The 14,761-nt window shown below is 46.4% G+C and overlaps 2 protein-coding genes across 2 annotated transcripts in view; one reads left to right on the top strand and one right to left on the bottom strand.

Annotated features, from left to right (window-relative positions):
• The window catches only part of LOC309515652 (uncharacterized protein), an 84,933-nt gene that overhangs the window by 69,602 nt on the left and 570 nt on the right, over positions 1 to 14,761 (bottom strand). The window lies entirely within an intron of this gene.
• Positions 5,998 to 14,761, top strand: part of LOC309515644 (uncharacterized protein C10orf67 homolog, mitochondrial) — a 47,833-nt gene continuing 39,069 nt past the window's right edge. The window contains exons 1-5 of the mRNA XM_082193640.1: positions 5,998 to 6,256; positions 9,858 to 9,978; positions 11,080 to 11,223; positions 12,602 to 12,676; positions 13,558 to 13,707. Of these exons, the coding sequence (XP_082049766.1) occupies positions 6,087 to 6,256; positions 9,858 to 9,978; positions 11,080 to 11,223; positions 12,602 to 12,676; positions 13,558 to 13,707 (660 nt within the window). The 5' untranslated portion in view covers positions 5,998 to 6,086. The remainder of the gene's footprint in view (positions 6,257 to 9,857; positions 9,979 to 11,079; positions 11,224 to 12,601; positions 12,677 to 13,557; positions 13,708 to 14,761) is intronic.

Genomic DNA, 14,761 nt, shown 5'->3' with positions numbered 1-14,761 from the left:
ATTTGTCCAATCCTTCTTTTAAAGCCACCCAAGTCAGTGACTCTGACTCATGTCACACCAGGTGAAGTGCTACCTCAGTTGGTGGAACATGAGGGTTGTGGGTTTGAGCCCCACGTTGGGAAAAAGATGCTTGCCTTGCAGGCGGTTGGAGTAGATGACCCTCGTGGTCCCTTCCAACTCTACAATTCCACAATTCTATCCAACAACATATGGCTTCCCCTGTCCTAGTCTACTTGAGAGCTGACCCCATTGAATGCAATAGGACATTTTTCTGAGTAGACATGTATTGGATTACACAGTAAGGCTGCAGTCCTGAACACAAGTACTTGGGGGCCAACCGCAGTGGATGAATTGGGACTTACTTTAAAGTAAACATCCCTAAACTGTTCTGCTAAACTATCTTCCTTTTGGGTAACATTTCTATTGCATACCGTATTTTTCGCCCCATAGGGCGCACCAGCCCATAGGACGAACCTAGGTTTTTTTGGGGGGGGGAATAAAGCAAAAAAAATTATTTCCCCCCTAGGCACAGGGCTGGGGCGGGGGAAGCCCGAGCTTCCCCCGACCCCAGCCCCCAAAACAGGGGGCTCCCGCCGGGCGCCCATGCCTTGCGGATATCTGCCTGAAGCCCAAACCAGGTTGGGGGACAGCGGGATGGCGGCGCTCCACCTCCCTGCTGTCCCCCGAGCTTGTGGGGCTGGCGGCAGGAAGAAGCGCACTTCTCCCCACCCCCAGCCTCCAAACCAGGTTGGGGAACCGAAGCCCGGGGCATGTTGTGCAGCGCACCCCAGGCTTTGAGATGCAGGCTGCTATCTGCAAGCCTAGGGAGCCCGACGGGAACTCCCGCGGGCTCCCAAGGCTTGCGGAGAGCTTCCTGAGGTGCGCACCGACCCCTCTCGCTCTCCAGGCTTCAGCGAAAGCCTGCATTCGCCCCATAGGACGCACACACATTTCCCCTTCATTTTTGGAGGGGGAAAAGTGCGTCCTATAGGGTGAAAAATGCGGTAATTTGATCCATCAGTCAAGTAAATGGAAATAGTACAGTGAGGCCTCTAGGAAGCACATGTCCTAATAAGTGCTAGAAAAAGTACTAGAAAAATATCCCTATAATGAGAATAATAATACTTTGAAGACATTCCACTCCACCAAGGATTAGACAGCACACCCTCTACTCTCCAGCAAATAGTTTTGAGGGTTGGGTTGCTTTAATCATATAACACTTACATTGCTAAGTGATGTACATAGGTAAAAAAACAACAAGACAAACATATTTACATTCACGCATGGCATTTTAATGTAACTATATTTGTGTTTATCTGTCCGGGTGTCTATAGAAACGTTCTGTCCAACAATGAATAACTAAAGTCAGTAGCTGCTGGGAAATGGTTAGTTTCTGGTGTGAAATATGCTTCATAAATTTCACTGCAATCATTAATATTAATAGTTAGCACAATATTTCTCTGTGACTTGATCGCTATAACTGATTGCTATCACGGTGTGCATATTGGGTGAGCTGGTAGCGTTCAAGCGTCATATTCCACCTTTCTCCATACATAAATTATTATGAAAGTATTATGCACTGCCTATGATCACTGGAATCCTCTCGCTGCCTCTTGCTTTGCATTACAGTGGGAGATATTGGAACCTGTTTGCTCTGCAAGAACTCATGGAAGTGCAAAGGGCAGGGTGGAAGAAAAGGATCATTTACAGGCTCAGAGTACAGTAATCCCACCCATACCTTTCTTTATGTTGTCATAAACTATTGTACAAGCTGCCTGGCTATAATGCTAGACCTTCTCCCTCTCTGCTCACAACCCCAAAATACAGTGCAAGTGGGTCCTGCAACAAAATGTTGTATTGCGCCCCCAGACACTGATTGCTAGCTAGGCAGGTCCTCAGGGAGCAGGGAGTGTGGGCTGAATATGGCCACAACCTTTTTGGTTATAGTTATATCAAAGTTTGATGCAAAGATCCACTTATCAAACAGCCTGTCCACTGGAATATGCTGGAGCGAGCCTACCTGCTGGACCCACCAAGAGGTGGTTGCTGGACTCTGGTGTTGCCCATTGATTGTGGTTCCTGCTGGCCACCTGGGTATGGGGCAACATGCCCAGTCCCCTGAGGCATTCCGTTCCTACCTCCTCCAGACCACCTATAAGGATTCCTTCTCAGCCTATGGATCCTGCCCACCCCACCAAAGAGTCGTGGCAGGTGCACACAAAAATCACAACCAGAAAACATACACTTGCTATAGGAAAGGCAGTAATGTTGGGGATAATTCAGACTAAAATTCCCAAGTGTCAAAAAAGGTTATTTATGTATGCCACTACTGTGGCCCATGTTTTGTTAGCCCAAAAATGGAAAATGAGCGAGGTCCCAACTGAAAAAGAATGGCAACTTAAGCTGACAGAATATGCGCAGCTGGCAGATTTAACATATAGAATAAGAGAACAAGAAGAACATGTGTTTAGAGAAGATTGGAAATTTTTTATTGAATATATGGGGGGAAGTTGTGTACACTTCAGAAAGCTGGCAGCATTAAGATAAATTCAACAGTGTAAATACCGGTAAGTTTTGATGGATGTAATAATGGAATACTAAATGGTTTAGTTTTTGTAAAATATGCAGGGAATTATGATACGCAAAATGAACCATGGAAAGAGAAGAAGGGAAGTCATTGATATTTTAAGGATGTTTAAATGAGTATTTTAAATTCTAAAACAAAATTATACAAAAATTATACACAAAAAAGGAAAGGCAAAAATATAAACTGCAGTGTGAACAAATATATATATATATATATCTCCCGGTTCCATTAACTAGCCACAAACTATCATCCAAGCAAGAACAGTTACAAAGGAGAAAGGGTGGGTGGGGAAGAAGGCTGGGTCATGGCCAAGTTGGCTTAAATAACCTAGGACCGTGCCCAAGCCCTGCCCACTGCAGCACAGCAGACACTCTAATTATCCCGCCCCCCTGGCAGCCTTGTGCCAGGCTGGTAGCACAACTGGGGCGCTCCGTGGAGTGGCAACAACTCAGGAACTGTTGGATGCTGCTGTTGAGGATTAAAGCTACTCCATCCTATTCATTTTTTCTCTCCTCCCCCCTCCCCCCAATTCCACTTGCAACTGTCAGCACTGTATGGTCACTGAGCATTCTCAGTCCTTACTTGCCTCTTTGGGGAGTTCCCAGCCCCTTAGGGATTCCCCCCACCCATAAAGATGGTTTGTTTGCAAGCGCTGGGGTTTCCTCAAGTCTATGGGTACCTCTCTCCAGTGAAAGGGTTTTGGCTACATAAGTAAATGCCCTCACAGCCTGAACACTAGAAATGGCAGGAGCAATGCCCAGTTATAGCACCTAGTCCTAGACCATGGATAGGCAAACTAAGGCCTGGGGGCCGGGGCTGGCCCAGTCGCCTTCTAAATCTGGCCTGCGGATGGTCCGAGAATCAGCGTGTTTTTACATGAATAGAATGTGTCCTTTTGTTTAAAATGCATCTCTGGGTTATTTGTGGGGCCTGCCTGGTGTTTTTACATGAGTAGAATGTGTGCATTTATTTAAAATGCATCTCTGGGTTATTTGTGGGGCATAGGAATTTGTTCTTTTTTTTTTCCAAAATACAATCCGGGCCCCCACAAGGTCTGAGGAACAGTGGACCGGCCCCCTGCTGAAAAAGTTTACTGACCCCTGTCCTAGACTCACCTACAAGGGTTGAATGCTTGTGCCAGCATGCTCTAGTATGGAGGATCTGGCAGCAAATATATTACTCTAAATACTAGGGCCAGCATTCCCCACCCCCACCCCCGCGCGTTTCATAAAACTGAGACCTTTCTGAATAGAGATCTGTGCTGGTTTTCAAAAAGTGAACCTCTAAATCATGTTCACACCCACGCCAGAAATTATTGCAGATATTATAGCTTTTTTACCCATTCCATTAATCATGTACATTTGCATTGCTATAGTTACATGCCTCTTTTGGAAGGAAGGACGGAACCATTTTGTAAGTCACTTTTCCTCACAGGACACAATGAAAGATTAATAAAAGAAATGTAGAAAGAAAAGACATTCAACACCAGTAAATACAGGAAGACACAATTATGTCATTAATTCTGTTTGATGTATCTAAATTCAGATACTGCATGTAGACTCATCCTAAGCTACCTTTAAGGCAGAAAACTGTGTCATCAGAACGTACAAATGGGTGGTTATTCAAGCTTGGTGTAAGAAGGCCTTGTTTGATCTGCAAAAGATTTGCTGCAAGACTCCTGCTCTGGGTGCAACAGGTCTGAAGTGGAGTTCAAATCCCATGCAAACAATATAAAATAGGTGGTATTTGGGCGGGAAGAGCCTAAGTTTGGCGATAGAGTACCTACTTTGCATGCAGGGGGTCCAAAGCTCAGTTGTCTGTGCCTCACAAAGCAACGCTACAAAAGAATCACTTTACCACAGCAATGGAGGAACCTCAGACTTGGGGGCCAAATTCTACCCTTTTAACAACTCTATCTGGCCCAGGTGACCCTGCACATGCCACACACCCTTCGTCCCTAGCCACACCTTTCACTGGTCCTGCTTCACATTTTCCCTAGGTGATTTTGCTTGGTTGCAATGTGTCCTTGAGCTGTGGCAACGCCTCCTGTTTCCCTGGATGGAGGAATGTGCATTGGGGAGCTGGTTAACTCCCTGACATTTGGGTGGCTGCAAAGTAGCTTGCTGTACCGAGGTAGGAGTCACATGCATTGCTCTGCCTACTTTTGCCTCCAGCCTCACCCACCCTTGGCATGTGGACACAGAGGGTTGTCCACAAAAGAACAGAACCCGCCCCCTGCAGCCAAATAACCCTACAATGCTTCTGGCTGTCAGAAAAGACCGTACTGGGTTAGATAGAGGCCAACCTGTCGCCTGACTCAGTATAAAGTACCTTAATTCATAGTGTTTCTTCTGTCTTGTCAACCACAACCTCAGTCCTGTCTGTAAAAACAGAACAAAAATTGTACAGTGGTACCTCGGGTTAAGTACTTAATTTGTTCCGGAGGTCCGTTCTTAACCTGAAACTGTTCTTAACCTAAAGCACCACTTTAGCTAATGGGGCCTCCTGCTGCCGCTGCGCCACCGGAGCATGATTTCTGTTCCCATCCTGAAGTACAGTTCTTAACCTGAGGTAGTTTCTGGGTTAGCGGAGTCTGTAACCTGAAGCGTATGTAACCTGAAGTGTATGTAACCCGAGGTATCACTGTACAGGCTTGAGTAGGCCCAGAAACTGTGTTCAGTACTGCAATAACATAAAAAGATTAAGAGGGTTTCTTTGAGAACTTGCAGAGTACACTCCCTCAATCAGGTGGGAGGGTTTGAGGACATGACTCTCAACTTGCACAGACTCAGACCCCAAGCAGCCAATGCAGAGCCTGAGGGAAGTGGCCTCAAAACCCACCCTCCATTTTAGCCTTAGGCACAGGAGTGATGTGAGGCAAACTCTGCATCCGGGAGAGTAAGGTAAAGTTAAAGGACCTCTGTCCAGTTGAATTCAACTATGGGATGTGACACTCATCTCGCTTCAGAAAGAGGGAGCCGGCATTTGTCCACAGACAGCATGTGGTCAGCATGACTAAACCGCTTCTGGAGCAACAGAACACCGTGACAAGTGCCAGAGCGCACGAAAACACCATTTACCTTCCCACCACAGCGGTACCTGTTTATCTACTTGCACTGGTGTGCTTTCCACCTGCTAGGTTGGCAGAAGCTGAGACAGAGCAACAGGAGCTGATTCCGTAGCGGGGATGCGAACTGCCGACCTTCTGATTGGCAAGCCCAAGAGGCTCAGTGGTTTAGTCCACTGTGCCACCCACTCCCTGAGAGGATGGGCAGAGGTGCCCCTGGGTGATTCTTCATGCCCATTCGTGGCCCCATGAATGGAGGGGGAAAGTAGGCAGAAGGGGAGGGAAAGAACTCTGCAGGAAATCATCATTCCTCCTTCCTAGAATGGAGAGCAGCAGCCCCTCCCTTTGAGTGCGCCCTGCTTGTCGCCATGGCACCCCCACCATTAGCTCCTGGCCAGCGTTGTTCCTCACAGCACTGGAAGAAGAGGAAAGATGGCCCAGTCCATATCTCTCCCCACCGTCCTCGTCCCTGAAGAAGAGGACATTGGTGCCACTGAGCGCGCACGGGCCCTGCAATCCACGCGGAGGCTGAGCATGTACCCCAACATCCTTGAGCTCCTGACACTGTATAACAGCTTTGATGAGTTGGAGCTGGACTACCGGTAACGCATCAGAGCTGCCTGCAGGGGGCGATGGGGAGGACGTGTGAAAAGGGAAGCGAAGCGAAGGCATTCTTCCTCTCTTCTCCTTCCGGTGAAGCTCTGTGGAGAATTCAAAAGCTTGCCTTTATATCTCACCGCCATTTTCTCCAAGTGGCTCAAGGAGGCGTGAAAATGATTCTCCCCCATTCTATCCTCAAACAACCCTGTGGGGAAGGCTGGGCTGAGAAGCTATGATTGGCCCCAAGTCAGTCAGCTTCATGGCAGTCTTACTGCCATACCACAATATAATACACCACATATAAGACCCTATTGGGTCTGACTCTGGAGCAGATGCTGCTGGCTATTCATAGCTGCTAATTTGTGTTTTCCTTTTAAAAATATTGTTTTTATTTATTTATTTATTAGAAATATATAACGCTTAATTAAAAATATGTAGTTTACATTAAAAATAATAAAATTATAATAAAATTTCCTTAAAGCTAGATAAAAACCAAGCAAAAGTATATACGGTATTTTTCGCCCTATAGGACGCACTTTTTCCCCTCCAAAAATGAAGGGGAAATGTGTGTGCGTCCTATGGGGCGAATGCAGGCTCCTTGGCTTCAGCGATAGCAATGTGAAGCCTCTGAAGGGAGGCTTCGCGTTGCTTTCGCTGAAGCCAGGAGAGTCTGCTCTTTGAGGCTGGCGGTGGGGGGAAGCAGCGCTTCTCCCCACCGCCAGCCCCACAAGCTGGGTCAAAAAGCCTGCAGGAGCCGCGCAGCCTTTAAAGGGCGCACCACTCCTGGGGGCTTTTCCCCAAGGAGGGACAAGGGACTGACTGGCTGAGTCAGTCCCTTCTCCCTCCTGTGGGCTTTTGCGGGAGATGGGGGAATTCCCCCACCTCCCGCAAAAGCACGCAGAAGCCGCGCACTCTTTAAAGGCTGTGCGGCTTCTGCTGGCTTTTCTATGAGGGGGTTGAATTCCCCCACCTCATAGAAAAGCCCACAGGAGCCATGCACCCTTTAAAGAGCGCGCCGCTCGTGGGGGCTTTTCCCCGAGGAGGAACAAGGGACTGACTGGCCGTTTCAGTCCCTTCTCCCTCCTGATCGAAAAGCCCGCAGGAGCCGCGTGCGGCTCCTGTGGGCTTTTGCGGGAGTTGGGGGAATTCCGCAACCTCCCGCAAAAGCAGGGAGAAGGTCTTGGAGTAGCGCACAGGCTGCGTGCAGCCTGTCCGCTGCTCCCAGAGCTGGGGGGGGTCATATTTTTTTCCTTGATTTCCCCCCCCCCAAAAAAATAGGTGCGCCCTATGGGCCTGTGCGCCCTATAGGGCGAAAAATACGGTATTCCAAAATGAAACTGAACAATGTACAAGAGAGAGAGTTAATAATTAAAGAGTCAGAGTCTAGGAAGTCTGGATAAATATAATTTATAAGAGACCTTTAAAGGTCATTACTGTCTTATCTCAAACTACCGGAGAGTGTGCATTCCAGAGGAGAGGTGCATATCTTTATTCTGTGCTGCATATTCTATGTTTGTGAGCCGCCGTGTGTTCCTCTTTTAAAGGAGGGGCAGGATATAAAAACTAGATGATAAATAAATGGAACATCTCGAATGAGGCAGCTTCCCATATATTTCTTCAGTTGTTTTCCACTGAGTCTTGGAACCAGAGAATTGTCCTACCAGCTATCCCTCAATTAAGTATTACCGTATTTTTCGCTCTATAAGACGCACCGGACCACAAGACGCACCTAGTTTTTGGAGGAGGAAAACAAGGAAAAAAATATTCTGAATCTCAGAAGCCAGAACAGCAAGAGGGATCACTGTGCAGTGAAAGCAGCAATCCCTCTTGCTGTTCTGGCTTCTGGGATAGCTGCGCAGCCTGCATTCGCTCCATAAGACGCACACACATTTCCCCCTTACTTTTTAGGAGGGAAAAGTGAGTCTTATAGAGCAAAAAATACAGTAAATAGCACGATGTATTGCAAATCCCGTCATACTGAATGACTACATGGATACTCCAGATTTAATTGGCAACTCCATGCTTCCTTGTGCAATTCCTGTGGCATCAGGCCGTTAGTATGTCCCATTAATGCTGTTCACTATAGTTAGTTTCCTGGCATCTCCAGTTTATTCTCCCAGCGTTGAATGGTTTAAAACTGAATTGTATCTCTGAGCCACTTTCTGAACCAGCAAATGCCTCCATCATCGTTGCCATTAAAAATGAATGTTAAACTTTATCACATTGCTATTTAAAGAACTTGTAGATATGATGAGACTTACAAACAGGGAACACTTGCATGTTGCAGAAATGCGATCAGGGGAGTGGTTCTGAGAGATGTTAACGCAGAAGACTATTTTTAAAAATCGAACTGGCATTTGTCCCCATTTTGCATTAAGAGTTCCCCCGGCAAATGAGCCAAGTTTAGCCTGGGTGACGTACACATTGACTCAGTCTCATTCTACAGCCAAGAGACTAAGCAGCTGCCTTGACCACCTGTTCCCTGTTGCTGGAAAATCCAGTCATGTTTAGAATAGCAGCCACCTCCCGAAGATTTGCGTGTTGTCATTTCATCCACCTTGTTAACCTGGGCTTCCAAAACATTGCCACAATGGAAGTCCAGGGAAGGAAGTGGGGGACCTCTATAGTACAACTGAAGAGTGCACATGGCAGATGTAACCAAATGGCAATCCATCTGTGCTCCCCAGAGAAATAACATTTTGAAATCTAAACAGGGCTTAGCTTGGCCAGTGCCTTGATGGGAGACTGCCTAGAATCCCCTAGACAAGCTGCTTTGAAATCGGGTGTGGGATAAAAGTGAACCCAGTAACTGTGTGAGTGATGGGATTTCCTTCTAGAATTATTCATTATTGGGGAACATATATAGACCCTCTTTGGGAGTGTCACTTTTTGGCTCCCCAAAATTTAGAGGGGAAACTCTGTAGCAGGGAGCTTTCTGTACTTTGTGGAGGATCCCCGCACAATTTAAGACCCTGATCTATGCTCTACATTGTGCAGGCAGCTTCCACAAGTAAAGGAGAAGAGACTGCTGTATCAGGCCAACGGCCAATCTAGTGCCGCATCCTGTTTTCACAACGGCCAACCAGATGTCTCTGGGAAGCCTGCAATCTGCATCTGAACATCAGAGAACTCCCCGCTTTTACAGTTTCTAGCAACTGGTATTCAGAAGCATGTAGGTTGGTGGCCATGATTGTCTCCTGTGGCAGTGAGTTCCATAGGTTAACTATGCTTTGTGAAGAAGTACATTCTTTTATCCTGAATCTTCCACCTTCAGCTTCATTGGATGTCCACGAGTTCTGGTGTTATGCGAGAGAAAGAAAAACTTTCCTGTATCTACTTCCTTGCTGCTGTGCAAAATTTTTATAGACTTCTGCTTTAGAAGTTCACCCTCCAGCTCATGATCAATAGGGAGCGGAACGGAGCTTCACATGCCTGTCCCCTCTCTTGCATTGCTTTTACACATGAGTAGAACACCTGAACGAGGCAATAACTTAAAAGCTTAATGGGTAGTTTAGCAGATTATTGCTACTTTAAGCTTCACATTTGTTCGGTATAGTATCTTTGCTGTTTCAACTAACTATATTTCAACAAAAAATTCCATAGGCACACAATTTCAGATAACCTGAAAATAGGTTTTGGGATCTCAGATCATGCTACGCAAACAGATACAAGTGAAATAGGAGATATAAAGGTCTTTATAGAAACAACAAGAACTTTATTACAGGTAAGCTGTTTTCTGCCCATCTCTCAAGCAGAGCTTTGATGGAATACATATGTGGCACTGTAGCTATTTACATGGGACGCAGGTGGCGCTGTGGTTTAAACCACTGTGCTGCTTGGACTTGCCGATCAGAAAGTCGGTGGTTTGAGGCCCCGCAAAGAGGTGAGCTCCCGTTGCTCTGTCCCAGCTCCTGCCAACCTAGCAGTTTGAAAGCACACCAGTGCAAGTAGATTAATAGGTACTGCTCCAGCAGGGAAGGTAAACGGTGTTTCCGTGCACTGCTCTGGCTTTGCCAAAAGCGGCTTAGTCATGCTGGCCACATGACCTGGAAAAACTGCCTGCGGAAGCAGACAAATGCCAGCTCCCTCGGGCTGTAAAGACAGATGAGCACCGCAACCCCAAAGTCATTCGCAACTGGACTTAAGTGTCAGGGGTCCCTTTACCTTTAGCTATTTACAAAGAGTAGCCAGTTCTTATTTTGTGCCAACAACAGCCATTTTTAACCATTCTAATTTAACATCTGCATTCATTCTTGCTTCAGAAATCTTGGCTATTTTTTTCATTCCTTTCATTGTCAAAGTCCTTATTGCCACTATTATCAACCGTAGAAAGTGAGATCAAACTGTTTACGAGGCATGTGTGCACAAGCCTAGGGGAAGCTAGGCTCATCCTTGTAATGCTAAGTCTTAAAACTTGTAATGCTTAGCTATTAGCCCAGGTGTGAGAAACCTCTGGTCTCCCCTCCAGATGTTGCAGGACTACATTTCACATCATCCCTGACGTGCTGCCTGGGATTGATGGGAGTTGTAGTCCAACATTATCAGGGTGCCCCAGACTCCCTATCCCTGGTTTTCACTGTTCTGCCCAAACTAACCCACTGAAACAGGTATGCAATTATGGCAGGTGTCTGGGTATGGTTGTATTGGGTTAAGATGCCCCTTCCCAGGCCAACTTCATTGAGATTACACACAAACTGGCACAGACTGTGTGTGGTGCTGTTCATTTAGTGTGCTGAAACAGCTTGTTTGGTAGCTCCATTCTGTTCAACAGCCACATAATAAATCGTTTTGAATGAGCGTGCCATTAATCCTTTTGTATTTTCAGTTCACAGACAGGCTCTACAATGATTTTGCTATGTACCGAAAGATCCTTAAAGCACAGTATGAGGAAAGAATACAGGAAGAGGCAACCAAGCTCTGGCTAGCCATAAATGACAGGCTAAAATACATTGAGGACTTTTACAAGCAGGTACAGGGCAACTTTCCTCGTTCCACTTCAAGCATCAAAGTGCTGAAGTGTAAAGCATCAATGCGTAATCTGTGTGAAGGTTTTGTGTTTGCTATTTGGTTAAAGCTCTGTGTGTGTGTGTGTGTGTGTGTGTGTGTGTGTGTGAAAGAGAGAGAGAATATCATATGCTGGCAGCTAGCATGCAATACAGAAAGCACATTTACACCACCATTACCCTGTAATTCCCTCGCTGTGCTATAAAGCACTATAGAACTCAGCCTAAGAACCAGCCCCAAACTGGAGCTCTTTTTTGTTGTTGGCAGGGTGGTGAGAGAGAGATTGTTGAAAGGGTCTCCCTTCTTTTTCCTTTCCTCTCTTTTTAAAATAAGTGATTACATTTATATGTTTTTGTTTATTTTTTAAAAAAATCAGCCTTTCAGTTTGGGCATGTGTTACAGCAATTGTCAGCACAATCCACTGTTCACTGCTTAATCAAAACTAAGCATGAGCTGAGTTCCATAAGGCGTAGTCTCAGGTTAGTTTCCGTAAGGTGCTCTGCACCATTATTCTGCAATGTTCCAATTGCATCCAGAACAGTGGGATATACACTATGGATATGATCCAGGGATTGATTGTGCTGAGCCCCAGCAGAGCCAGCACAGGCAGCTGAGCCCTGGCAAGCCCTGGGCATGGTCTGATATCTGCAGGGTTCATGTGCAGTCAATGCTGACACAGCAGAGGACCGGACAGAACAGCCGCCTGGTCCCTCCCTGACCAGAGAACAGGATGCTGTGGGCTTGTGGCTCCACCTAAAGGCAATCCATTGTAACTGCTTCTACTGTACCAGTCACAACCTTTCTCCAGAACTTGTGTGCTTGGGTGTTGCAAGGGCTAAAGGTGTTGAAAGAGGCAAAAACACACCTGAGGATTGTACCTTTGCTCCAAAGAGCAAAGATAATGATGGAATTGTTTTCTTTCTTTCCTTCCTTCCTTCCACATTCTCTCCTTCCTTCTTGTTGCATTTCTGTCTCACCTTTTTCTCCAAGGAGCTCAAGGTGGTGTACAAAGTTCCTCCCCCCATTTAAGCCCCACAACAACCCTGAGAGGCAGGTTAAGGCTGAGAGGTAGTGATCACCCAGTGAGCTCCATGGCTGAGCAGTAATTTGAACCCTGATCTGCATGCCCTAGTCTGACACTCTAGCCACTGTACCACATTAGCTTGAATACGTCTTTTTTATTTTGAAATTTACAGTTGGGCAGCTGCTCTTTTATAGGGACCAACCAAAACGTCCTAGGAAAGGCACTGCCCAACAGTGGACTTTGAAACATTTCCTTACGGGCTTTGCCTTTTACCATTTTGAAAATCCGTAAAAAGTTAAATCTCACCCTTCAATTACAGAAAGAGGAGAAAGTGCGATATAGCTACCAGCAACAACTATGCGATGCACTTGCAATTCTCAAAACAAACTATACAGTGAGTTTTTGAATTATCGCTACTGTGTATATTTTATTTATCTGATGTATCGCGGGTGGCAGCACACCCTGGTTTGCTTGGTTAAGGAACTCAGAGTTGGAATGCCCCAGCTAAAAACCTGGCCCCGTGAGACAGGGCACAAAAAGAGCAGTTCTTAGGGTCAGGTGCAAACGTCATACAAACAGATGTGATATCCTTGTGCAAGCTTTGGGATTCACCCCTGCTCCCGGCTGAGCTGTTTGTAAACAGCAGAAGCAGCTACTGGTACTGGGACGCAGGTGCTCCCCACCTATCCCTTTCACCTATCTGATCATAGCTGGTCATATAGTTGTAGAGTTGGACCAAATCTAATCCAACCCCCTGCAATGCAGGAATCTTTCGCTCCACCTGGGGCTCAAACCCATGACCCTGAGTCTCATGCTCTATCAACTGAGCTGTCCGTCCAGACACATCCCTCCCTTCCCCCACACCCTTCCTCTGCTACCCCTAACTACTGAAAGAAAGCAAGAAGTTTGCTTTTGTAGGTAGCTGGCATACACTGTGTGCCCAGGTAGATTATGGTGTCCATTCCCCTGTTCTCCTCCCAAAACTGCAATTCCCAAAGCTCTCTGTGAAGAATCTGGGAATCATAGCTCTGGGAGGAGAATTGTGGGGTGGCCTACTGATAATGCTCAGCACCCTAAGCTACAGCTCCCAGGATTCTTTGGGGGAAGCCATGGCTGTTTAAAGTGGCACCATAGTGCTTTAAACGTAGGGTGCGGATGTAGCCAAAGTCAGGCATGATTTAGTGTTACAAAAACCAATCCAGCTGTTGCTGCTGTGCCTTCTGACTGCGATCAAGTGCTTTGTGTCTCTCATTAATGCTCCTCTTTCCTTGGCAGAAATATTTCTTACTTGACCCATCCGAAGAAGGTGGAGAAACCGTACTTTCAAAGTTACAGATACTGAGGGGCAAGCTTGAGGAGCAGGCTGCTACAATTGAAAATTTGGAGGCAGAGGTAACGAGGCTTAAACAAAAGTCCCCTGAAAAGGTAGGTTTTCCAAAGCCTTTAGCACATGGATGTGGGCTTCCAAATGCTGTTGTTATTGTTTGTTGCATTTATATCTCACCTTTTCCTCCGAGCAGGTCAAAGTGGCTTACCGGGTTTCCCCCTCCTCATTTAATCCCCATTGCAACCCCGTAAGGTAAATTAGACTTAATGGCCCCAAGTCACCCAGTGAGCTTCATGGCCAAGTGGGGATTTGAACCCTGGTCTCCCAGGTCCTAGTCATATCAGTCTGCCTCAGGACACCCATTCAGATCCCCACAGGAAGCTGCACTTAATGCAGAATGCTGCAGTACAATTGCTGACAGAAGTGAGGCCTTGTGCTCAGAGATCTGCACTGGTTACTGATTTACTACTGGGCCAAGTTCAAGATGTTCTTTGTCTATACAGTGATACCTCGGGTTACATACGCTTCGGGTTACATACGCTTCAGGTTACAGACTCCGCTAACCCAGAAATAGTTCCTCGGGTTAAGAATTTTGCTTCAGGATGAGAACAGAAATCGTGCCGCGGCGGCACAGCAACAGCAGGAGGCCCCGTTAGCTAAAGTGGTGCTTCAGGTTAAGAACAGTTTCAGGTTAAGAATGGACCTCCGGAACGAATTAAGTACTTAACCCGAGGTACCACTGTAAAGCCCTTAACAACTTGGGACCAATTTACCCACATGTTCCCACTCAACCACTCTGATGAGCGGAATTGGCACTACAACAGGGACCACATAATACCCATTCCACATTTTTAAGGATTCAGTCGTTTAGTGTGGCAGTGTGGGAATGTTGTGGATAGTAGGGAGGATATATTGATTAAATATTATCCTTCCTTACTTGCGCTAGTGAGCTAGTACCAGAGCACACTCCCTTGCACATTGCTGGAAGCAAGTTGACGGATTCGTTAGAATCGTTTGAGTTAAGCAATCCAGTCTGGCTTGTCCAGATTGAAGAAGAAGAAGAAGAGTTTGGATTTGATATCCCGCCTTTCACTCCCCTTCAGGAGTCTCAAAGCGGCTAACATTCTCCTTTCCCTTCCTCCCCCACAACAA

Source organism: Podarcis vaucheri (genome assembly GCF_965113315.1).
Source record: "Podarcis vaucheri genome assembly, chromosome: 12".
Lineage (NCBI taxonomy): Eukaryota > Metazoa > Chordata > Lepidosauria > Squamata > Lacertidae > Podarcis > Podarcis vaucheri.
The sequence above is the reverse complement of the archived record's forward strand: the minus strand, read 5'-3'. Positions and strand labels throughout refer to the sequence as shown.